Below are 21,677 nucleotides of genomic sequence, written 5' to 3' on the forward strand. Positions count from 1 at the left end.
GGATCCATTTTCAAAAGAGACTGAGAGCAAGACTACGCCTGGTCTACACTATATGGCTAGCTCAACTTAAGCTGCCTTGCATCAATCTAGCTATAGAACTGTCCTCACTTAAATTTGGCTCCCACTGACTTAAGTGCCTCTGTATGCCAATTTACTAACACCACCTCCCCAAGTAGCAGAGAGTCATGGTCAATGTAATTAGGTCGATGCAGTGTCAATGCAGACGCTGCATTGCTTATGTCAATTGATACTGGCTTTCGAGACCTGTTCCACAATGCCCCACACTGACAATACAATCAATACAAATGCTCCTGGTGAGTACACGCACCACCTACACAAGGAGGCAAGTCTGCACACACACAAGCAATTTAATAATTGCAGAGGCTGTCTGCCAGTGTAAGTTAGGTTAACATAATTTTGTACCTTAGACATGGCCTATGCTACGGAGACCATACCACCAGAGCTATGCCGGCATAGTGAAAATGCAGAAGAGGTTTTTTTTCCCCCATCGGTGTAGGGAAAAACGACCTCTCCAACTGAGGACAGAAGCTCCCTTCTGTTGACACAGCAGCATCTACATGTGGTGTTACCTCAGTGCAGCTAAGTCATCAGGTCGTATAGCTTTTCAAGTGTAAATCAAGCCTTAGGCTCCTACATCCCACTGACTTTCAATGAGATTCATTTATCAGATCCCTAAGAGGCTGGACAAGTCCACCGGAAGCAGCCATAAGTCAGAAACCACTGCAAATAATAAAGTTCTAGGAGGTGGAGGGGGGAACATTATCTATTGGTAAGTGCGATCTTTCTCCGGTAAATACAAGGATATGGGGCAAATTAAACCGAAGCTCAGATTTCTACGTTTGGTTTTCCCTTCCCGTTCCTAAAGTATGGGTAGAGCCATTCCTTCCTTCCTTCCCCGCCTCCTCCCCTCACATGACGGTCACCCCTTCTACAGGCAGCGACGCCAACAAGCTTTTAGCGAGCTGCGTAAACTCCAGGGCCGCCTATCAAATCGCTACTTTGGTCCAGGAAGTTTTGCTGGTCAGTTCTTTCAAACCATGTTTGCCACACGCCAACACGTCTCCATTCCCGTTTCCCCCACTCCCTACAACGCGAACACGACCAAACGCCAGAGTTAGCCCGTGCCCGCTCCCACGGCGCCTCCAACCACTTCTCACCGCCTCCCCTTTCAGGCTATCAGCGTTGCAAGCCCCGTGCCCGCGGGCGGAAGTCGGGGGTTATGAAGGGCCCCAGGTGGCAGGTCTGTATCAGCACCTCGGGGTGATGCCGGGGAGGCACAGCCCGGAACTAGGGGCGCTGGGGCCCCTTCCCTTGGGCCCTACCGCTCTCCGGGAAGCGGCGTTTTCCGAGAGCAGCGGATCCCCCCAGCCCGAGCCTCCGCAGCTGCCCGGAAGTTTCCCGAGTCTGCAGCCGGTACCGCAAGGCAGGGGCGGCTCTACCAATTTCGCCGCCCCAAGCAGCAGCAGCAGCCGCCGCCGCCGCCACCGAATTGCCGCCGCGGGACACGGACTGCCGCCCCCATTCTCAAAGCTGCGTGGAAAGCTGGTGCCTGGAGCCGGCCCTGGCCGCAGGGATAGCCAGCGCCCTCTCCCCCACACAGCGCGGGGGGCTCGGCGACCGCCCCGGGTCACAGCCTGGGCATGGGGCGCTGGCTCCCCCCGGGCTCTGGGCGGGCCCCGAGCAGCAGCGGGGCAGAGACCGGGACATGGGGCTCACGGGGGCTGAAACTTTCGGTTTTGAGCCACTGTCCGGATTTCAGCCTGTAACCGCCCGGGGGGCGGGGGGGGGGGGAGGAGAAGGAGGAAGGGGCCTGCGACCCTGCCGGGCTGGGCAACGGGCCCCCGAGTCCCCCAGCCCGACCTCACGCCCCCCCGAGTCCCCCAGCCCGACCTCACGCCCCCCCCCCCCGAGCACCGTTGTCCCCGGCGGGGACTGTCTCCCTCCAGGGCTCCGCGCGCGGAGGGGAGGGGCCAGGCCGGCGCTACTCACCCCGAGGTGAGGTCCTGCTGCACGCTCAGCAGCCGCTCGCGCAGAGTCTCAAACATCTTCCCGTCTCCTCCGCGCGCGCCTCCTCACTGCCGCCCGCCCCTCCCTCACTACGGCACGAGCGCGGGGCGGGGCAGGGGGTGGAGCCTCCCACCTCCGCGCGCAGAGCGGGGGGGGGGGGAGAAGGCGTCTCCCGCGCGGCTATTGACGACCGTGGCCGCCCCCTTCCGGCTGTCACGCCGGCGACGGAGGCCCCGCCCCGGAGCCGTTGTTGGTTCCCTCCCCTTCCGCCGCCGCGCAGTGACGTCATGACGTGGGTGCAGGGCCGCGAGGGGGCTGCTTCCTTCTGCTTTTCCCTGCCGCCCTGTGCGCGCGGTCTCCCTCTCGCGGGCGGGAACTCGAGGCCTCCGCGCCTGTAGGGGGGCCCCTCGCGCGGGAGCGAAGTCGCTGAGATGGACGCGGGCGGTGGGTGGAGCCGTGGTGTTGGCGGCCTGCGATAGCCCGGAGGCCCCTGGATGATCTGGTGGTCCCAAGTTCTGGCCTTAGACTCTGTTCCTTTATGGCCGCTGCAGTGGTGTCCCAGGTTACCACAACCGTGTGAGCCCTTTGCAAGTGCTGGACCTGGGGTAGTGCAGTTCTGCCCCCTCGGTCATCCGGGATGCGTCTGGTGCTGCCTTGTTGGGAAACAGCTAACTACAGTGCAGCCTGAGGAGACTGCAGGCCTAGCATGTTATGCTCCATCTGGATGCAAGCATGTGGGGACACTTGATCCCCCTCTATTACATCGCTCTTAATGAAGATGGGAACAGGCTGCATTTTAAAGTACCATGGGGAACACATTGCACTTTGGGTGTCAGAGTAGCAGCCGTGTTAGTCTGTATTCGCAAAAAGAAAAGGAGTACTTGTGGCACCTTAGAGACTAACACATTTATTAGAGCATAAGCTTTTGTGAGCTACAGCTCACTACCAAATGCATCCGATGAAGTAAGCTGTAGCTCATGAAAGCTTATGCTCTAATAAATTTGTTAGTCTCTAAGGTGCCACAAGTACTCCTTTTCACTTTGGGTGTGTCATTCAAAACAGACTGAGGAGCTGGCTGAATTCCTTTTTGAAGGAGCAAGAAAAGCAAGAGAAAATGGCAGTGGGGAACTCTGACAGATGGTACGACCTGGGACTGATATGCTGCCTTAACTCTCCAATCGGGGCTGTCTCTTACAATGCTGTGCCAGTGACAAGCTGCAAAACTCTCCAGGTGCTGTGATCCCTCAGCCAACAACATGCAAGGACACACCCAGCTAAATTGTATGAATGCATGACAAGCCACTCGTGAACTATTCAGAAGGAGACACCAGCAAATCCCCCCAGCCTTGCAACCCAGAAATATACTATTTTACACTGCTCAAGACCTTCTCTTGAACAATGCAAATTCATTAATTAGTTCACCACTTCATCAAAGGATAGTGGCCATACATTGGCTTTTGTAATCTGAGTGGATTTCTCAAGCACTTTAGACAAACTCACTTGTAAGGATAAAACATTCAAATAAGTTTATTAACTACAGATAGATTTTAAGTGAATATAAGTGATAGGCATAGAGGTCAAAGATGATTACATAAATAAAAAAAAAAGCAGTCTAAATTCTACACCTTATCAGACTAAATAAGATTTGAATCAAGCAATTTCTCACCCCACTACGTGTTGTAAGCAGTTCACAGTTCTTAATACACTGGCTGAATTCCTTGCTCAGCCTGTGCCCAGTCTCTCCACTGCAAGATGTTTTTTTTTTCAAACATTCTTGTCTTTGGAGTAGGTGGGAGAGGAGAGAGGCCCTGGGCTGATGTCACAGACTCCAATTTATACTGCCTTACCCATGTGCATGGAAAAATACTGTCTTAAACATAGTCAGGTGTCATATGTTGTATGTGCCCTGCTGAGACTCTGGGCCTCCATTGTTCATGTCTTTTGGAGGGGTCCCTTGGGAGAGTGGATTCTACCAAATGGGCCATCAACCCATGGTTGGCTAGTCCTAATGTAAATCTGTCTTGGGGGGGGTTAGTTGCTTAGTTGCTCCTTTGTTGCCACTGAAAGGCCAGCTCTGGGCATAACCCAGACTCACAACATTTCAGCAACACACATATAGCAAACTTCATAACTTCACATAGAATGGTAACACAACAGGATAGTAATGTTCAACAGATCATGACTTCTCAAATGATACCTCACTAGGCATACTTTGTACAAAACATATCATAACCATATCACAGTGGTGAATATTAGGGTTCCAGGATGCTATTTTGAGGTACAGAGTGTCACTGGAATGAGATACTGGTTTTTTGCTGAAGATGATTTTGTTCACCCATCCTTTTTAAAAATGGGCAGGACTAAAGAAGCAGTGGGATTGGTGTATTCAGCAGCCTATCTGTTACCCAAACAATTACAAAATAAAGATCCCCACACATTGACAGAATGCCATTTTCCCCCTCAAATCAAACCACCAAAGAAAACAAGATAAACTATCATTTTTATCATTTATATATAGCACAATAGTATGCCAATACTGCAAACATTTATGCACATACTTCACTTTACTACCCTGAGTAGTTGGACTACTCACAATAGAATAATTAAGCATATGCATAAGGATCAGGGCCTAGATACTCCTAGCACAGAAAGAATAAAAATAGTCTGTTCCCTGAGGCATTTATAACCTACGTTAAAAAAAATCCACTGTAAAAATACCAACTGGCCAGGAAATAGTGACATTAATGAGACTCAATGTTTATGACTCAGAGAGGAGGAAAGGTATGTGGAAGAGAATAAAGTCTTTATGAAAACCCAGGTTTGACTTAGAAGTTAAATGCACAAATTAAAACTTTCTTACATATTGTACGGCAGAAGAATAATGATGAACAATAGGCACAACTATAAAAATATGTCCCTCAAGTCCTTTCAGAAATGAATAGGCTGACGGGCTGGCTGCCTTAATGGTGGCATGCGTGGGGTGGGAACAGCAGTCAACATGATCCAGCACATGCTATGATGTGTTTCCAAAAATATATCTTTATTGTTGGAGGTGGAAGATGCAAAGGAGATGACCAGCATGGTGTGGTTTGTCCCCATTTAAAGAGTGCAGCTTAGTTCTGGAATGTGAGGTTTTGGGGTAGAGGGTGGATAGGACGAAAGGAATATTTCCTGGATGGGCATAGTTGGAGGACAAAGAGTGGACAGAGCAAGAAGTTGCAGGGGACTGGAACTAAAAGGGAAGCTGTCTGAGGATGGAGAATACAAAGGAGGAGCAGATAAAGAGATAAAAGAAGAGGCACTCCTGGGTCCTACCTAACCAATTAGGTTTATTGTTCTAATCTAAAAATATCTGTGTGAAAGTGGCAACTTCTTACTCATAAGAACTTCTCATTGTGTGTACCCAATTTTATTTTCTTACATTAGTGAAATATGTTTTAACTGCACTGTAACCCTGCAGAACCAATACAGCTCTGGGAGAGTTCTTTTCTAGCTTCTGTATCAACACTACTATTGTTAATTAAATTGACATTTGCAAAGGCACCTGTGGAACTTCATTGCTTTCAAATTACGCCCTCCATGACGCCTGCATAAACCTCCTGATGATTTTACATTTGTAACTTATAGCACATTTACAACAGGTGTAACTAAAGGCAAAACATGAAGACAATGCAGTTGCACACACAAAATAGGGCAACTTTTGTTTTCCAGAATCTTTATTATGTGAGCCAGTAAGATCATAGTTTGACTTTGACAGGGTTGAGGAAGGGGAAAAAACATCTTTTTACTTATATAATGAGAAGATTTTATATGGAGTCGTGGCACAGTATACAATGAAATTCCATGTTGCCAATTTTACAGTGGCTTTTCACAGTAGAGCCTAACTTTAATAGAGCCAAACACAACACCCTGTTGAAATAAGTTTTATTCATTAAAGGTTTTCAAGAAACATAATTTTCCTGTTGTTCTTTTTTCCTCCTCCCACCAAATCACCAGAATTGAACGTTAAGCAATTTTCCTTTCAGTACTTTAAAGCAACACAAAAAGAATGTGTTACTGGGAAGGAGGTGTGGTAGATTTTTTTGAAACAGCAGCATAAAGCCTTAATTTCTGTATGACCATATACATTTGCTATGATAACAGTTTTATTGTTTGGCTTTTTTGGCTGTGGCTGTTTTTTCTTGCTGTTGTAATTCTGCCTGTTCTGTTTCTGTCCATCAGTGAAACTAACAGTCACCACTACAACACACTTGTCATGCACAGCAGTTCCAGGACTGATTTCTTTGAGTTTGTGTTTTGCTTTTATATTTGGTCCATCTAGTCAACAACTATGAGCTGCTACCGTAGAATTATGTCTGAGCATGTTGGAATTGAGTTATCTAGCATATTATTTTTTGGTTTTAAGTTTTTGCTCAATAAGGAAGGCTGCTAAAAGAGGTGTAAGAGGAGATCCAAAAACATTCGTGCTGAACACTCAGTATTTTTTTTAGCAGTTGCGAATCGAAGATATGACATAGGGCTTGAACTTATAAAACCTGTGAAGTGCAAAGGGCTGCCAGAAGTTCACAGAGTTTATAACATGTGTTGGCCTGTCTGCTTAGAATGTAGCCAAATAGATTTTTGCCATTGTGCCATATTCAATTTAGTGTTTATGGATGACAGAACAATGTCTCAGCTTGCTTGCAGAAATTGTTGGCAACCTGAAGCAAGCAGGGCATTACCTTGCTCTGGTTTAAACACAAGCTCTCATTTTACAATGAAGGCTTAATTTTAAATCTTAAAGTCCAAAAATGTGTTAATTTAGGGAAATAAGGTTAGAAATCTAAATAGATATTTGGTCACATGTAAATGTGATGTGAATGACAGAGATGCAGAGCACCTACAATACCCACTGATTTCAGAAATTATTTGGGGAAAGCAATCAGTATATGCTTATCTCTACATTCAACCGTGGTGAGAAACCCACTTGCATATTACACTAACCAGTCACCTGCAAGTTTCTGACATCAGTCTTTGAAGCTGTTATGAAGTCTTTGGTACTTGGGTGTACCTTAGGCAAGTCACTTCACCTCCTGCTGTCTCAGTTTCCCCATCCTTAAAATAGAGATGATGATATTGACCTCCTTTGTAAAGTGCTTGAGATCTGCAAAAGAAAAATGCTACATAAGAGCTAGATGTTATTATTAATAGACTTCTGATATATGCTTAATAAATATTGTGTACGACTTCTGCATGAACTTCCCTTTTCTTTATTTTGAATACTATGAATACTAGAGAATTATGGCTAAGATTTTGAAAAGGGCCTAACGGATTTGAGTGTTTACCTCCTTTAGGCTCTTTTAAAAATTGTTGCCTAAACCATAGGTAATTGAACAGGTGGAATAATACCAGCTTTAGGAGTGACAGTATTATGTCTCCAACCGTATTACGTCTCCACACTGCCCATGCTCATTCAGTTTAAGTTTTGCTTCTTGTTCTAGAAGGACTATGATTCCATATAACATGACAGCCCCACATTCACACAGTTCAAGGCTGGATTTCCGTAGTCGGTGCTGTTGTCATAGTAATATGTACTGTGTTGCAGGGATTTGTGAACTGGACGGCCCAATGTGTCATAGATTGAGGGATTTGGGATAGTGGGATTTCCAGACTAAGCAGGAGTGATAGATGGAACACATGACTCCCAACAAGACTAGGTGTACATTGTGCCAATTTCCTAGACATTTGCATAGGCTGGCCAGGTAAAGTTTGTGATGCAGAATATAGACTAGACAGGCAATCAGAGCAGTGACTGGGACATTGTGGAAAGATAATGAAAGGATTATTTGCACTGGTAGGGCTATTCTGTCAGCAGTCTCCATTCACACCAGAATTTTGTGGGGGAGACTGACATGGTGAAGGATCTCACAGTGGTTAGCCTTTCTCAAAGCAAGCCTAATACAAATGGTAGTTGTAACTGCTGTGCACCACTGGGAGTACTTCTGTGTATGGATGCATTACGGGTATGTTGGAGGGACTGTATGGTGCAAAGCACCCCTAATTTCTTTAGTGTAGACAAGGCATATGAGCCTGATTGGCCAATGCCTTGCACTGTGTGTAATCAGACCCTGTTCAAAGGGCTTGAGAAATACTACCATTCTGACTTGGTAGCATTTTACCCACACTTTGCACAGATGGCAGTATCTACTCAAGATTCAAGGTGATGAGAAATCAGGTTATATATCCGTTGGTTCTTACAGGTTACTGTATAATAGAAGGAGATATTTTAACTCGGTTATCAGGTTATCTACCAAATTTACAATTGTTATCAGTTATAGGTAAGGCTACAATTTAGTCATGGGTATTTTTAGTAAAAATCACGGATAGGTCACGAGCAATAACCAGAAAGGTCACCTCTCCGTGACTTTTACTAAAATTACCCCTAATTGAATCTTAGGTGCTGAGGGTGGCCGGCTGCTCCAGCGAATGCTGCTGCTCCTCAGGGTGCAGGGCAGCCCAGGGCCCTGCCCCACTGCTGCTCCTGGGATGGGTGGGGGGCAGCCCATGGCCCCACTGCTGCTACTTCTCCTGGGTGGGGGGGCAACCCATGGCCCCCCTGCTGCTGCTGCTGCTGCTCCAGGCGGGGGCGGCCCGGAGACCCACCACAGCTGCTACTCCTCCAGGCTGGGGGCGGCATGGGTTGCCACTGCTGCTCCCAGACCGCTGCTCTGGGGCAGCGCCCAGGACCAGTTGCCTGGGGTCGCCAGAGCACTGGCCAGTGCCGCTGGCCCCAGGGCCGCCCCACCTGCTGCACCTGCAGAATTCCCAGAAGGCCACAGAATCTGTGACCTCCATGAAAGACTTGCAGCCTTAATTATAAGTGATTTAGCTAATCTTTCAGACAGTTTAATTTAAATGGAATCAATTCTTTTCAGGACAATAGGTCACTCTTTCTGGATGACTATGATCAGGGTGGCAATTTCATAAAGTAAATGTTATCTTTTACCCATGTGTTTTCAATTAATATGTACCAGTATTACTTTGGGCATGATTCTGCAACTGCTATGTGCATACAACTTCCATTGTATTCAGTTGGAGCTATCCACAATGAGGTGCTATAGAATTTGGATCTTAAAGTTGTTAAATAACCTTTCTAATCCTGTTCTGGCACAAGTATATTGTTTCTATTCACATTTTGTAAATAGGTATGTCATTCTGGTATGATATGATTATAAAATTTTCTTTTGTGGAATAACTCTAGTATCAGTAAAGCACCGTAATCCAAGTGCAATAGTATTGACTATTACAGGGGTTCTCAAACTTCATTGCACTGTGACCCTCTTCTGATAACAAAGTTACTACATGACCACGGGAGGGGGGGAGCCCGAGCCCCATCCTAGGTGTGGGAGAAAGGGGGCTGCCGCCCCAGCCCCGCTGTCCCGGGTGGGATGGAGAGGGGGTCACAGCCTGAACCATGCTGCCCCAGGTGGGGCTGGAGCTAGGGCTTCAGCTTCAGCCCTGGGACCCAGCAACTCTAATGCTGGCCCTGGCGACCCCATTAAAATCGGGTCGCAACCTACTTTGGGGTCCCAACCCACAGTTTGAGAACTACTGGACTATTCAAGATATCTAGTGGGAAGGAGACAGCAGAGGAATAACAATACCACTGAACCAGTGTTTCTCAGCATTTTGAGGTTGGCTATTCTTAATTCAAAGTCAAACATTTTTGCAAACTCCTTACATTTGCTGTAAAAGTAAATAATGTGTCAGTGATACAATGACAATCCTATATAATTTATTTGTGTTTGTGTTTCAAGATGTTGACAGAGAATGCTTGGCCTTAAGAGGTGAGGGGAGTGGAAGAGTGAGATTTTGCTTCAGGTTGTAGTAAAATTTCAACACCTTGTGACCTTATAATCCCTCTGGGTGTGGCAATCCACCAAGTGAGAAATACTGAACTAAATCCAGAAATAAAGGTCTAGATTCTGGGTCTAGCAGTGTGAAAGCAGCTGTAAAGCCAATAAATCTGGCCCCTTTGGATTGGTTGGATGATGTAGAGACATGCTCATGGGGCTCCTGTGCCACCCTCATTCCAGGCCCTCAAGTGAAGGGGATACAGCAATAAGAAAGGCAAATGTCCAGCTGCTGGAATAGCCTGCTAGGGTCATGAGCAGCCAGATGTAAATTAGAGCAGCCGAATAGGGACCAGATAGATTCCCACTCAGCTCTTGGATGGGAGTGGCATAAAAGGTGGTTTAAAGATACCACTGCCCCAACAGTCTGATGCCAAATGTAGTTTGCCCATATCAGATGATCTGGCCCAATGTGTATCATCACCGTTACATCTGCATGATCTGAGTCCAGTTTGTAAATTTTGGCTTTCCAAATTAGATCCTGTTTCTATCCTGTTTGGCAAAACGGTAAATAAAAAATTCTAAGGCAAGCTTAAAAAAAGCAAAGCAAAAGGACATTATCAGGTAAAATCTGCCCTGTACTTCTGGAAGCAGAAGGGAACTAAAACAATTGGGTTTCTGTTGTGTGGATACAGAAGGGTGGAGATTCAACTCCACAAACTCTCCCTCAGGCCAGAAACTCCTCCACTGTGGACTTTCTGTGGACTTTGTTCTCTTTAGGGAGGAAGCAGACCAGCCAATCAGCATGGCATGTTCCCTGTCGATTTCCCGAGCAGAAATCCAGATGAGTAATTCTCATTGGGGAATTGGGGAAATGCTCATTGGGGAAACATGAATGTTCAGACATCTCTGTATAGCTGCTGCAGTATAACTGGAGGAGGAGTGAGCCAATGGCAGCACAGTTCCTGAATGAGTCCTATGGCAAAGCCAGCTGGATGCCTGTTTGAGGGCACAAAGCTTCCATAAACCATCTTAGAGATCTACTACTTTAGGGGATTGTTTTTACGGTCTTTTTTTTTTTCAGAAGTAAGGGAAACTCGGCTTCCACGATGGAATGGTGATCAGTGAATTCAGAATATCTTGTCCCTGCCTGGGGAAAACCTTCAGTGTTGCAAATTTATAGTGAGTGATGCAATGTTGGCCCCTGCAGCAAGCAGTCTTGCAATAATGTGAAAAGTTCCAGCCTGCATGTGATTTTGGAGAAGCAAAAGCAGCCCGTCCCATACATGCACCCACAGAGAGCCCTGCAGCTTAGGAGAAGGGCTGCTAAACTTCAAGATGAGAGACCTTGTGTTCTAGTCCCATTTTTTCCATGATTGCTGTTAGTGTTTTTTGGTGTGCTTCATCATTATTAGCTGGGGGTTAGTCCTATACTCACAGGCAGGAAATAACTGTCATTCATCCATTTCACAGATAAGACAACTGAAAGTTTAAGAACAAAGAATGTAGGCCATACTTACAGGATGGGGGACTTTATCCTGAGAAGCAGTAACTCTGAAGAAGACTTGGGGGTCATGGTGAATAATCAGCTGAAAATGAGCTCCCAGTGCAATGCTGCAGCCAAAAAGGCTCATGCAATTCTTGCATGCATAAGCAGAGGAATCTCGAGTAGGAGGAGAGAGGTTATTGTAATTGGCACTGACGTGACTGCTGCTGGAATAGTGTGTCCAGTTCTGGTGTCCACGGTTCAAGAGGGATGTTAATAAATTGGAGGAGGTTCAGAGAAGAGCCTCAAAAATGATTAAAGGATAAGAAAACATGCCTTAAAGGAATAGACTCAAGGAGCTCAATCTATTTAGCTTAAGAAAGAGAAGGTTAAGGGGTGACCTGATCACACTCTATAAGTACCTGAATGGGGAACAGACATTTGATAATGGGCTTTTCAATCTAGCAGACAGATAGAAGATGATCCAGTGACTAGAAGTTGAAGCTAGACAAATTCAGACTGGAAATAACACATACATTTTTAACCGTGAGGGAATTAAGCATTTGAAAAAATTACCAATAATTGTGGCAGATTCTCCATCACTGGCAATGTTTAAAGCAAAACTGGATGTTTTTGTAAGAGATATGCTCTAGGAATTATTTTGGAGGAGTTCTGTGTAATATAAGAGGTTAGACTAGATGATCACAATGGTGCCTTCTGGCCTTGGAATCTATACACGGTGTCAATTCGGAGTAGAATCCAGGCCGTTAACATAATAGCGAAGACTCATGCACTTTGCCACACACTCTTTCAGAAGGACCATGCCAAATCAGGTGCTTTTGTTACCCACACTAACACAGTGTAACTGTGTCAACCCCAAGCAACTGCACCACTTATAGAGGTTTATGACTCTCCTAGTACTTCTCTGCTAAGAGGTGTGGTTCTTTATTTGATGTGATAGAGGCCTATGCTTTTGTGCCCAGAGATTCAACAAGGTTCAGTCCCCACAGATTATCCAGACGGGTGGTATTATATTTAACTATACTGTCTGTAACTACTGTTCTGCAATCTGGTTCCAGAGCCATCAGTAGAAACCAAAAATCATGATGCCCAGCATTCCACTACTCTCTCACATATGATTATATTTGGCAAAGTGCTTGTTGTGTCTCCCTGTATGTGCTGATCGACATAGAGGATAACAGCATGCTTTCCTTCCCTTCCTCCCACCCCCATACACCATTTTTGTTCTAATGGAAGAGGTCTACAATCTTTCAGTCAGAATGATCACTATTAACTCATGCTGCTTTTCCTTCACCTAGAAGTAGCACAGCCACACCCAGGGGACCCTCTGAAAGTACAGCTGGCGAGACCTAATAGCAAAATAGAGACAAGTGGCATTGCACCTATACAGAGGCCCTTTACCTCCTATAGCTCCTGAGAAAGGAATGACGTTAGGGTGCTAGCCTAGGACGCAAGAGATTTGGCTTCAAGTTCTTGGTGTCCCAGACTTCTTGTATGACCTTGGGTAAGTCACTTAGTTTGTCTGTGCCTCAATTCCCTGCCAACTCTGTAAAATCAGATAATAGTACTTCCTATCTGACAAGGGGATGTAAGGATAGTACTTTAAAAGCTTTTGAGGTGCTGTGAAATTTTGGGGATCACCCAGACCAGTAAGGGGTTCTGTCACCATCTGCCCTGTAACCTTGGGTGCCTTAATGCTATGCTGCTATGGCTCAGAGCCAGGAAACCAGTAGCCAGCCCAAAAGCATAAAAGTCTCACCCTGGATGACACCAGCCTAGTTACTCCTTGCAGGGTGACACCAACAGCCCTTCCAATCTTAACTTTTCCCAAATCTGCCTCCCCTGAGTTCTAAACTATTAGACACTTGGATTTTTCCCCTCTCATTCATCATCCCCAAAGGAATGAAGCCTACTCCCCAGGCTATCAGTTCACTTTGGGACACACATTCCACACTGTTTGCACAGCAACCTGTTTGGGATAAAGATAAACAAAAAGTTTATTTAATAAAAAAATCATAGATTCAAAGATAAAATAGTAAGGAAAACAAACACAAATTACACAGAAAATAGAGAATAACACAATCTCTGGCTTTAAACTTCTATATTAGCTAAATTCGCTTTTCTGATACCAGTTACTTTTTGCCTCTGAACAGTTTCCCCCAGCATACCTTCAGGCTCTCATATAGGGACCCCAGTGTTTCACAGATGGCACTCCACTTAGATGCTGGACCTTTGTTTCTGGATAAAAAAAACCCTGTTTTGCCTCCTTGGTCTGTTTACAGTCTCCAAAGTGTAATTTCAGAAAGTATCCATAATTTCACATACAGCATAAGTACATACATTTCACAGTGATTAATGACCTGCATGTTGTTACTTTTCAAGTAATATATTACAAGACACATTTCAAATAAATATCACAGTATGTTAGGTGTATTGAATGGGTCAGACCAGCTGAATTTTACTGTTACATACCAGGGCGCTCCTTGTTGTCTGACTGGGTTACTCTCAGGTCACAATTCAGATTCCAATAATGCGTGGGCCATGTAAGCACTTATGATAGATAAAGATGTTCAAAGATGTATGTAAAGATGTTCAGGGTTCCCCCAAGTTAAAGGAGGTGCTTTTGCAACAGTAGGGCAAACATCTTATATGCATCCAATGGAAGGGTGCAATTTGAAATTCATAGAATTGCCTCTGTTCTGATCAGGAGCAATGGCAATAGTGTATTGTACTATTAGGGCGAGCATTTTGAGCATTTTTAATGGCTTTTCATTTTGTATTTCTGAGTTTTCAACTCCAAGAACTATTTCAGAGTTACAAACCTGAATCTGTCGTAGCCTGATTACATTTTTAATAGCAGCACAAACCTCACCTAGTGCTGACAAATCTTGCAATTTAATCCCATGTCACAATTTAGTGGTGTTTTTTCTTAAACTCTTAGCTCTCAAAGTCAGAAAATTGCATCAGAATATTGGCTTTAATATTTAAAAAATGTAAATAACTAGCCTTCAGGGTTGCAGAGAAAAACTTGAAAGTTTTAACCCTAATCACTCCAAAACTAGAAAGCAAATGAAAATAACCCATTTTTTAAAATATAATTTAAATCAGCCTCATGATTTTTTGGGGCCTGACTCTGATTTTTCAATGTTTGGAATTATCAATGGTGCACTTCCCCAAAAGTTTTTAGTTTTAGAGAGAAGCATGCTATACATTTTAACTTCCCTTCAGAATTACAATTTCTTCAGCATTTTTAGGTGGTATAATTTCCGTGGATGTTCGTTTTATAGGTGTGTAAGTAAATCTATCTGAAGTTTTATATTGCGTTTCAGATTTCAGGCCATAGCACTGCTTTTGTTACAGAATAAACAGATGTTATATATTGACAAACTTATCAGGTGCTGTTATGATGTTGAGCACTTTCTCACATTTATCATTAAAACTAATGTGTTTTTCTTAAACAATGCCTTTTTTGTAAATTGCTCTAATAATTCTTTTCTTTACAGATTATGAAATAACATTAATCGTATTTCTTTTGTTTTTTTTATTTTTTCTAATATTTCCTCCTAGTTTCATTTTCTCTTTCCCTGGGAATAATTCTTCTGGTGAAAATATCTTAAACAAAATGTAGATATGAGAGGTGAGATTCATATATATGCTTACCTTTTTAATCCTATTCCACACTCCGAGGGCTAAATTTTCAGAGGTGTTGACTATTTGCTTGTCCCACTGATATTGACCTAGTGGTTGAATTATGATTTTTCTTTCTGGTAAGCAGCCTAAATTAAATTGCTTAATGTAGTTAGGTGAGAAACATTTTATTTTTGTCAAACAGCTAAGGCCACTAGGGGGCACAGCAATGTGAGGAAAAACAAAAAACAAAAGAATACTTATCAGAAAAAAACAGCACAATGTATTGTGATAAACTCAGGACAGAGGGCTGCATGGGGTGGGGGGGTGTAGGGTAGAAAACAGTCCCAGAAGGTTAAAAGGCCCTCCTCCCTATCAACTGAGGAGGGGTGACTACAGGTCAATCAGGTTCAGCTGAGAAGGGGTTACCCAAAATCAATTAGGATCAGCGGAGAGGGAGTTATCTGAGGTCAATTAAGATCAGCTGATTCCAACTAAGGGCTGCCTGACACCTTTTTAAACCCTCCCCTAATGGGAGAAAAGGGAGAGAGAAGAAGTCAAGCTGCTAGTAGGCAAGTAGCAGTAAGAGAGCAAGCCTCACCAGGAGGGGAAGCAGCATTCCCTCCCATAAGGAAGAAAAACAAGCCCAAAAGACTGGCTGAGAGAAGGATGGACTACCCCGTGCAGCCAAGAGGGACTATTTTACCCCAAGCCCGTCTCACCCAGGCTAAAAACAGCTGAGGCTGGTGAGACCAAGAAGGTGTCTTGCCCCAGTATCTGGAAGCAGCTAAAGGTTACTTGCAATATATCAAGTGCTATTCTTGCAGTATTGCACCAGAAAACCACATTGAAGAACTCCTTTTTATTTCAATCATTGTGGTATTGGGTGCCTCGTATATAGAATAAAGAGTGTAATAGCAACACCATCTTTAAGTCAGTCTTGAGCCAGAGCATCCCTTCTATACATTCATGCAGTATTCCTTCCATAAGCAGCTCTCCCTTGCTTGTGTAGAGAAGGAAACCGCTGTAGAACCATTCCCCACAAACTTCTTGGTACCACAGCAACCTTTCCATTGATGCCATAGAGAAAAGGGGCTCCATGAGTTTTCAGTGAGAGGGACATGATTTCTAGTGTAAGCAGAGTCAGGATGAGCTCCACCCTAACATCTGGTGGTGAGTTGTGGCAAGTAGTGGAAAAGGACTTCAGGGGCTGATCTCATTTGCATAGGTACACCCACCCCGCCTAGCATGAGCCCATAGCTACCTAAATGGTCACTTTGGCTGCTGTAGGATCCCCAGTTTCTCTGTTATTGGGACAGGAAGAATAAATTATTATCCAGATCATGTGAATCACGGACAGTGGAACTGTACTTGGCCTTTTGTTATGATGGAGGGACTCGCCATCAATTAAGTAGCACTCGCTAGGCAAGTTCCAAAACTCAGTGAATTGAGAGAGGCTGGGGACAGGCATAACTTAGATAATATTTTTACTTCACAGTCCAAGAGACACAGACAAGGTTTTCATCTCGAGGCCAAAAGACCAAAAACATCAAGACACTTGATCATGGCCTTTGAGAGGCCAAGAGACTACCAACACTTGATCTTAGCCTTGCATGCTAATTACACTTCCTCCTCTCTTCACTGTGGAATATCAGAGCTAATTTTGATTCCATTAGGAGTCTAGTTACAGGCTGCTGAGCTGAATTCGCTTTGGGCCAATGGTGCACCAGCACTGAGACTCCCCTACTACAAGCTGAAATCACAAAAGAGCTAAACTTACTGAGAGCTGAAATCACTGAGTGTTGTGTTAAGTAGTGGGGGAGTCTGAAGATATATTGTGGAGCAGTTCGCAGGACGGCTGGAGTGGCTCATGGGGTGCAGAGCAGAGCCGCGCTTGGAGCAGAGCAGTTCACGGGGATGGCTGGAGCAGCTCATGGGGAAGGCTGGCAGAGCGGAGCAATTCATGGGATGGCTGGTGGAGCGGAACAGAGCCCCATGGAGAGGTGGAGCAATCGGCTTTGGACCACGTAAGGTGCCCCTTAAACCCCATCCCCATCTCTACCCAGGTTGGGAGGTAAAACTCTGCAGATAAACTTTTGAACTCTAGTGCTGCACTGACCAGGGGCAGAGACTTTTGGGTTGCTGGACTCAAGAACCAAAGGGAAAGGACATGCCCCTATTTGCTTGGGGTGGGTTTTTTGCTCATGGGTTGTGTTATGAATCCTGTTGGTGGTGTTTCCCCAACATAATGCCACATTGTTTCTCTCTGTTATTAAAAGGCTTTTGCTATACTCAGACTGTGTGCTTGCGAGAGGGGAAGTATTGCCTCTTAGAGGCGCCCAGTGGAGGTGGTATATATTTGTCCCAGGTTACTGGGTGGGGGCTTGAGCCAGTTTTGGATTGTGTTATTGGAACAGAACCCCTAGATACTGAACCTAGCCCTTGTTGCTGCCAACTCTGACGGACAGAAGGGTTACATTTTGGGGGGCTCGTCTGGGATCCCTGGGTCAGTACCCCTCTCAAGCACCTGTTGAGTGATCCACTACATTGGGAAACAATTTATATTTTGTTTTGTTTGTGTTTATATTTTGAGGAAATTACTGTTTGTATAATGGCTAATATGTCAGGTTTGTTGGGCCCCGGCTCAGCAGCTTCTAGCTCAGAGGCTGCAGCCTCGGCCGATGATTGGACAAAAGCTCTGGGGCAAATACGGGAAAAGGTTGTGCTGCCCCCTGCTGCATCAAACTCTTGTCGTAAGTTAAGGTTATTTGCTGGGGAGGAAGAGTTTGAACCCTGGTTAGAGCATACTACTGAAATGCTGCAAGAGTGGGTCGTACCAGATGCAGAAAAACGCAGATCCTCTTAGAGAGCCTTGGCGGCCCAGCACTGGATGTGATTTGCACCCTGAAGCTCATTGATCCTGGGGTCAGCGTGAAGGACTGCCTAGAGGCCCTTGAACACACCTTTGGGAACGTAGAGGGCCTGAAGACAGCTACTGTAAGTTCCTTAATTCCCGACAGCAAAAGGGCGAGAAGGCTTCAGCCTATATACAGAGGTTGGAGAGACTGCTTCAGAGAGCTGTCATGAGGGGAGCAATGACTGCTGAGCAGATGGATCGGACCAGACTGGCTCAAATTGTAAGAGGAACTCAGTATTAGAACCCGATTCTGCTTCATCTCCAGTTAGAGAACGACAGGAACATCCCCCAAGTTACTCCCAGCTGATAAGAGGTCAAAGAGGAGGAAGAAAGGCAGGCTGCCAGTGAGTTTTGGGAAGCCCAAACATTGGAGCCTGCCAGCACCACACCACTGCAAATGGCCAGTGTACCGATGGTGAGCACCAGAGAGGAACTTGCCCAACAAATGCAGGTCCTGACAGAACGGATAGCTGAGCTGCAAAGCACCATTGACTGAGTTAAGACTTCCAGGAATAAGGAGCCTCAAACTGTGGCGATGGAGAAGTCAGCATTTAGAGCCACCGTCCCACCCAGGCGAAGGGGGAAAGGACAATTCTTCCGCTACCAATGTGGTCAGGATGGACATAGTGCTGCCAAGTGCCGTAATGAAGAAAATCCCTCCTTAGTGTATGGAAAGCTGAGGATCAGTTGAGAGAGATCCAGTAGCTGCCAGAGGGTCTGGGGATGGGGACCACCTGCAGGATTTGAAGATTCCCCCAGAAAAGACTGTCCAGCTGGGATCCCTGCAGGACTGATAGGGCTTCGAGCAGAGGTCACGGTGACGATTGAAGGGGTGGAGTGTAAAGCAGTGCTTGACACTAGATCTCAAGTGACTATTATATTTCAGTCATTCTACCAACAGATGCTTAGGCACCTGCCTATACAGCCACTGACTGGCCTTGGTCTATGTGACCTCAGCATAGATGAATTCCCCTACCAAGGGTATGTCATAGTGCACCTGGAATTCCCAGAGGAGGTGGCTGCGGTAAGAGAAGAGGTAGACACAGCTGCCTTAATATGCCCTGATCCTAAAGGGACCTCTGATGTATCTGTACTGATAGGGACCAACTCCAGTCTCTTCAAGGAACTTGTGGATTACTGCAGAAGATGGGCTGGGGACCAGTACCTGAATACCCTGATGATCCATACGCTTTGTGCTGAAGCCTACAGGAAAACTGAGAGCGCTAAAAGACATCTGAGCTACAGATTGGGGCATTGAAGTATGCGGGCACGTCCCCCTTAGTAGCGCCTGCAAGGACGGAGCAAGAAGTGCTTGTCATGAGTATCTGGCTGAAAGGCAGTCAAGGGACGTTAGCAATGATAGAGCAGCCGATAGGAGGAGGGCTCCCTGAAGGAGTGCTGGTCCCCAGTGGAGTCTTAACCCTACCTGCTGAAGCCCAAGAAAGGGTGACTATACTGATTGCTAATGAAATGAGTCGTGCTGTTGTTGTGAAGCAAGGGCAAAAGATAGCAGAACTCTTTGAGCCTGAGTTGATTGTAAAACCCCAGTGTGAAACTCAAGTTCCAGCAATAGACCCAGCAAAGTTTGACTTCGGAGATTCACTAGAGTCCAGGGAGTGGAAAGATTGCCGGAGGAAGAAACTTTGTGAAAGATCCAAAATGTTCTCACTGAATGAGTGGGATGGGCAAAAGGAGTAGAGCACAACATCAGACTACATGACTCTCGATCTTTCAGGGGGAGATCTAGGAAGATTGCTCTCTCTGAGATGGAAGATGTGCGACATCATCTTCAGGAGCTGGCTGCGAATGGCATCATTACAGAGTCCCGCAGCCCATACGCCTCACCCATTGTGGTGGTCCGTAAAAAAAAAATGGGAAAATCCGGATGTGTATTGGCTACTGCACCCTAAACAGCCATACTGTTGTTGTCCAGGATGCCTTAGACTGTTTGCTGGGAAGCCAGTTGTTCTCTGTGTTGGATCTTCGAAGTGGATACTACCAGATCCCTCTGGGAGAAGAAGATAAGGAGAAGACAGCCTTCATCTGCCCATTTGGTTTTATCAGTTTGAACGCATGCCTCAAGGGATTTCTGGAGCACCTGCCACATTTCAACGTCTCATGGAGAAAGTTGTGGGAGACATGAATTTACTGCAAGCATTAGTTTATTTGGATGACCTGACTGTGTTTGGAAGAACCTTAGAGGAGCATGAAGAAAGACTTCTTAAAGTGCTTGATAGGTTGGAGGATTATGGTCTGAAGTTTTCAATTGACAAATGCCAATTCTGCAGAACCTCAGTGAAGTATGTGGGTCACATCGTGTCCCAAGAGGGTGTGAGTACTGATCCCGATAAGATAGAAGCAATCACTCCTGGGCCATGTCCAAGTAACTACAGAGAACTCAAGACATTTCTTGGATTTAGTGGCTACTACCGCAGATTTGTGAAAAACTATGCTACGATTGTAAAGCCTCTGGATGATCTTACCAGGGGATACCAGTCCACCAAGAACAAATCTAAGACCCAGAATAAGGAGAGGTCCCCAAAGCCTCCTGTGCAGAGACACTATGGCCCCTTCGAACCATTTGGGCCATGGTGGGATGAGAGATGTGAAAGGGCTTTTCGAGAAATCATTACTTGCCTAACTCATGTTCCAATCCTAGTCTTTGCTGATCCAAGCAAACAGTTTATCCTGCATACTGATGCCAGTTTGGAGGGTCTTGGAGCAGTCCTGTACCAGGAAGTAGAAGGCAAATGTAAACCTGTAGCCTTTGCCAGCCGAGGATTGTCTGATAATGAAACTCGCTATCCCACGCACAAGCTGGAATTCTTGGCCTTGAAATGGGCTATCACTGAGAAGTTTTGAGACTACTTTTAAGGTGCTCAGTTCCAGGTGTGGACAGACAACAATCCACTGACTTATGTGTTAACAAGTGCTAAGCTGGATGCTACAGGGCAGAGATGGATGGCCGCCTTCGCTAGCTATGAATTCAGCATTCAATACCGATCAGGGAAAAGCAATCTAGATGCAGGTGCATTGTCCAGGCATCCGCAGGCACCAGAAGTTGCTGTGATACCCACAGATGGAGTGAGAGCTATTTGCAGAGTAAGTCGCCGAGAGCCAGAGGCCCATGAGAGCCTTCATGGATGTGTTGCAGAAGCTTTGGGCCTGCCCCCTGAATGCGTGCCTTCTGCTTCAGTGAACTATATTGCATTGGACCAATCTCCTTTGCCCATGCTCAATGCGGCTGACTGGCAAGAAGCCCAGCTGCAAGATATTGACATTCATGATACGTTACTTGCCAAAAGGGAGGGGCGAAGCCCAGCTGTGGTTGTCCCATCTAACCCAGAGGGTAAACTACTATTAAGAGAATGGACCAAACTAAAACTGATTCAGGGAGTGCTACACCGAATGACCATCGACCCTTTACAAAAGCAACAAGCACTGCCAAAAAGAGTACAGAGCCCTGGCCATGAGAGCCCTGCAAGATGACTTTGGATATTTAGGGATGGAGAGGACCCTGGAACTTATTTGTAGTAGGTTCTATTGGCCCCGGATGGCTGAAGATGTTCGCAAGAAATGTGAGACTTGCGCTCGATGTGTTCAAAGGAAAACTCTGTTCATGAGGGCTGCATATCTCAAGAACATCACCTGCAACAAACCTTTGGAACTGGTATGCATTGATTTCTTGTCTTTAGAGTAGACAGGAGGAATGTTGGGAACATTCTAGTAGTGACTGACCATTTTACACGGTATGCGCAGGCATATC

General features: G+C 45.6%; 1 protein-coding gene and 1 long non-coding RNA gene across 4 annotated transcripts in view; one reads left to right on the forward strand and one right to left on the reverse strand.

Moving 5' to 3' along the window:
* DTNBP1 (dystrobrevin binding protein 1) overlaps nt 1–2,276 on the reverse strand; it is a 193,562-nt gene extending 191,286 nt beyond the window's left edge. Inside the window, exon 1 of one of the 3 annotated variants that reach the window (XM_043508329.1) lies at nt 2,011–2,276. In XM_043508329.1, the coding sequence (XP_043364264.1) occupies nt 2,011–2,066 (56 nt within the window). In that variant the 5' untranslated portion in view covers nt 2,067–2,276. The remainder of the gene's footprint in view (nt 1–2,010) is intronic. The other 2 variants (XM_043508330.1, XM_038389594.2) reach the window with 2 other exon arrangements.
* A 4,787-nt stretch (nt 2,277–7,063) lies between these two features.
* LOC122458474 lies at nt 7,064–16,757 on the forward strand. Its single transcript, XR_006278531.1, has 3 exons — nt 7,064–7,074; nt 15,379–15,383; nt 16,602–16,757. It is a non-coding gene; the product is annotated as an uncharacterized LOC122458474 (long non-coding RNA).
* The last annotated feature ends 4,920 nt before the right edge of the window (nt 16,758–21,677 follow it).

This window comes from Dermochelys coriacea, chromosome 2, assembly GCF_009764565.3.
Source record: "Dermochelys coriacea isolate rDerCor1 chromosome 2, rDerCor1.pri.v4, whole genome shotgun sequence".
In the NCBI taxonomy this organism is placed as follows: Eukaryota; Metazoa; Chordata; order Testudines; family Dermochelyidae; genus Dermochelys; species Dermochelys coriacea.